This window comes from Manis pentadactyla, chromosome 10 (genome assembly GCF_030020395.1).
Source record: "Manis pentadactyla isolate mManPen7 chromosome 10, mManPen7.hap1, whole genome shotgun sequence".
NCBI classification, from domain to species: Eukaryota; Metazoa; Chordata; class Mammalia; order Pholidota; family Manidae; genus Manis; species Manis pentadactyla.
Window position 1 is genome coordinate 39,955,576 of NC_080028.1, and position 4,461 is coordinate 39,960,036.

A 4,461-nucleotide genomic window follows, 5' to 3' on the forward strand; every position below is an offset into this window, starting at 1 on the left:
CCACTATCCAAAAGACAAGAAATAACAAGTGTTGGTGAGTATGTGGTGAAAAGGGAACCCTCCTACACTATTGGTGGGAAAGGAGATTGGTACAGCCACCAGTGGAAAGCAGTATGAAGTTTCCTAAAAAAACTAAAAATAGAAATACCATTTGACCCAGTAAATTTACTTCTAGGAGTTTACCTGAAGAAAACAAAATCCCTGATTTAAAAAGATATATTAACACCTATGTTTATTGCCACATTATTTCAGTAGCCAAGACATGAAAGCAACCAAAGTGTCCATCAATAAATGAAAGGATAAAGAAGGTGTGGTGCATATACACATGGAATATTATTCAGACACAAACAAGAAAGAAATCCTGCCATTTGAGACAACATGGATGGTTTGAGAGGGTATTATACTAAGTAAAATAAACTAGGTGGAAATGGCAAATACCATATCATTACACTTATATGTAGAACCTATAAACAAAACAAAACAAAAAGAACAAAACAGTAATAGACTCATAACACTGAGAGGACTTGTGGTTACCGTGGGGATAGATGGGTGAAATAGATGAAGGTTATAAAGAGGCATAAAATCTTAATCATATGTTAGTCACTGGGATGAAAGTACCTCACAGAGAATATTGTCAGTGGTTCTGTAATATGTTTCTATGTTGATGGACAGAAACTACAATAGTTGGGGTGGGCCTTTAATAATGTATATAACTGTTTAATCACTGTGTTGCATACATGAAACCAATATAATATTGTGTATCAACTATATTTCAATAAAAACATCTTCTTGCTCCTTATGCCCCATACCTTGCCCTATGAATTTCTGCTATTTGGCTGTTTCTGAGTGGTATTATTTCTAATAAACTGAAAGTAGGAAGTACAGCACTTACATATTGCTATGGGCAATATTCAGAAGGGCAAGCATCAAAATAACATTTTTCTGGATATTAAAGTTTCTATAACTTTTTTTAGTTTTTATATGTGTTTGAATTTTTCTACATTAAATATATTTATTATGCATGTAATTTTAGACAAGAAAGTTATCTCCTTACTCACTATATTGCATAATCCATGTGTGAACAAATATATAAGAGCAGGTTTTCGAATTATCATTGCTGTCTTGTTCTTTTACACGTGGACTGAGGTAGTTGCCATTAATGCTTCTTTGTCTCTCTGTGGACATTATCCCCACTGGGGCTTGGCTGAGAACTTTTATGTCAAAGTGAATTATATTTTATATTCAACAGAGAGTTTTGAATGAGGGCCTTCAGGGCTTTTTTAGTCAGCTGTTTTCTGCACACCTGCTGTAGATGGAAGAGATAAACAGGGTCATAAGTATAAAAACCTGTTTGTCCAAAGAAAATCAGACCACCCACTTTTGTAGAGCCAGAGTCTTCTTAATTTTTCATTGCTCTTTGATCTTTATTATCATCCTTTCACCTACCCAGAGTATACAGAAATGTAAGGATGATATTTCCTTTAAATTCATAATTTATGTGTGTATGTTTGGTAAGTACAGGTGTCTCGGGACAGGAGGCTAGGAATATTCTCAGATAATCATATTACTATACTTATGTTTAACTGTGAGGCTCATAAAGTCTTTTGATTCATGTCTTTCCCATGAAACAATGAAGAATGTCCAAAGTAAGTACTGGGATGTTTTCAAACCCAACATATTGCAAATGTGTATAGGTCTTATTTTATTCTTCATTAAATTGGTGCAATTGCCTGTACCATGGAATTTGATTAACACACAGAAAATGTATTAATCTCTATTCTCCTCTCCTTTTCTCTGTCTCTCATTTATTTATCAACAATCTATAAATTTCATATCCCATGTATTTCAATTATTATCAGCAAATATTCCATTTTTTAACATTTCCTTTTTTCAGGACCAGTATCACCTATATGCAAACTCTTTGTCTAATAAACCCAACTTAATGTCCCTTTTTTCATCGTGATATCTGTAACCTGGCAATGTATCATGGTAAACTTGTACTTCATGGGAGCTGGTACTACTCACTTAAACCTAACTGTAATCCCATGAGGTAGTATTCCTGTTAATCCACTTTTACCAATTAGGAAACCGAGGGCACAAATGATAGATTAAATTGAGATCACTCAGCTAGTAGATGACAGAGATGTGACTTGATCCTACACTAACTGTTCCAAGGTCCATATACTTAGCTCCTGCGTGTTGCTGAAACATGCATCACACTTGTCATGAAAGAGGGAAAGCAAAATACATTTTGATATTGTTCATTTATTTATACTTTGCCCATGTTTTTTAACTTATATTAAAATAATCAAGCATCAAAGCCCTCTCTGCTGAAGCACAGATGGAAAATAGGGAATAATAGAGGAATTGAGAGTCAAGAGAAAAAGCCGTTAAAGGACTAATACCTGAGAGAAATCTGAATTGACCTATAAATAATGCCTGGTTCACTGAGGAGGCATCTGGAGAGTCTAGGTAGGGTATAATCACTGTCTTCTATGAATTTCCATTTTAATCATGTACCACAACTTGAAGCAAAGGAATTTTAAGTTCTAACTTTGTGAATAAACATTTTGGAACAAAGAAGACAATTCCCCATGAAAATACCACTCAAAAACAAGCAGTTACTGATTCAGCAGGGGAAACGTCAACCAAAGTATGGACTTGAAGAAATTAGTTGGAGAAAGTGCTATGAACTGGGAGATCCTGGAATACTTAAAACAATTTCAGTAGCAGTAATTTTAAAGAGAAACTTTCAATAATCTTAGCTTCTATGTGTTAAATTTCAATGCAGCTGAGGGAATTATCAAAATCTGGTTATCAAGTTAAAGAAGGAAACACATGTGACTGGTTTTCCTTGGTATTGGAACCACTGTCTGAACTTTCATATTTTGACATTGTCTGATCCAATTTCTGTGACTTTTATGTGAATATTAGCAATAGATGAAGTCAGTGATGAGAAACCATTCAACAATAAGAACATTCATCATTCTGGGATTGACAAATGATCCACAACTAGAGATTTTGGTTTTTATATTTCTGTTTATCTCATATACATTAAGTTTAATTGGGAATCTGACCATAATTTCACTCATCATGGTGGATTCTCATTTAAAAACAGCTATGTATTTTTTTCTTCAAAACTTCTCTTTCTTAGAAATCTCATTCACAACTTCTGGTGTCCCCACATACCTCTACATCATATCAAGTGGGAACAGGGCCATCAGCATCAAAGCCTGCTTCAGTCAAATTTTTTTTGTGGTCCTCTTTGGAGCTACAGAATATTTTCTGTTGTCTGTGATGTCCTATGACGGCTATGTGGCCATCTGCAAACCCCTGCATTACGTGACCATCATGAACAACAGAGTCTGCAGGAACCTCATCCTCAGTTGTTGGGCATCTGGCTTATTGACTTTCCTTCCACCCCTTGGTTTGAGCCTTAATCTGGAATTCTGTGACTTTGATATTGACCATTTTTTCTGTGATGCTTCTGCAATACTGAAGAATTCATGCTCAGACACATGGTTCATTGAACAGCTAGTTGTATTCTTTGCTGTGTTGACTTTCATAATGACCTTTGTGTGTATAGTTCTGTCCTATGTATACATCATTAGGACGATTCTAAGATTACCCTCAACCCAGCAAAGAAAAAAAGCCTTCTCTACATGTTCTTCCCACATGATTGTGGTTTGCATCACCTATGGAAGCGGTATCTTTATCTATATCAAACCTTCAGCTAAGAACGAAGTGGCAGTTAATAAGGTGGTTTCTCTGCTAATTATGTCTGTAGCCCATGTGTTGAACCCCTTCATTTATACCCTAAGAAATAAGCAAGTAAAGCAGTCTTTCCATGATAGTCTCAAAAGACTTGCATTTATTTCAAAGAAATATTAGATATTCATATCAGAAATTTAAATTAAAGTAAAAAATAAATTATCAGCATATGGATGAAAATTGAGTGATGGGAGTTATCCAGTCTCATATTTTTGAGGGCCAAAATATATAGAATTGAGAATAATGTCTAAGAAAAAAGTGCAAAAATTCAGAATTACACAGATGGACATTTCTCTACTTTTCTGAAACTTCTATTCTTCCTCAACCACATTATAATAAACTCTTTTCAGTCTTATTACATAATCATTACTCATTATCTTATGTGTCTATGTCACTGCTCTCTACTTATAACACAGTCTGTTTTTTAAAATTGAAGTACAGTTGACTTGCAATATTATATTAGTTTCAGGAGTTCTACATAGTGATACAAAAATTACATACATTACAAAACACTTATCATACTAAATGTATTTACCACTATCACCATACAAAGATATTATATTATGGGCTATATTTTTGTATGCTGTACATTTGCATACAATGCAAAATGAATAGAAAATGAATTATTTTGCAATCAGAATTTTGTGTCTTTTATCCACTTTACCTGTTTTTCCCATCGTCATTTACCTC

The 4,461-nt window shown here is 34.2% G+C and overlaps 1 protein-coding gene across 1 annotated transcript; it reads left to right on the top strand.

The window, feature by feature from the left end:
- The first annotated feature begins 2,940 nt into the window (after positions 1 to 2,940).
- On the top strand, positions 2,941 to 3,891 carry LOC130679269 (olfactory receptor 6C2-like). The gene has a single exon (XM_057487893.1). The coding sequence runs from the start codon at positions 2,941 to 2,943 to the stop codon at positions 3,889 to 3,891; it is 951 nt and encodes a 316-aa protein (XP_057343876.1).
- The last annotated feature ends 570 nt before the right edge of the window (positions 3,892 to 4,461 follow it).

Bases quoted from the DNA above. Each gene is read 5' to 3' on its own strand.
- LOC130679269 (XM_057487893.1), top strand. From the start codon at position 2,941: ATGAAGTCAGTGATGAGAAACCATTCAACAATAAGAACATTCATCATT.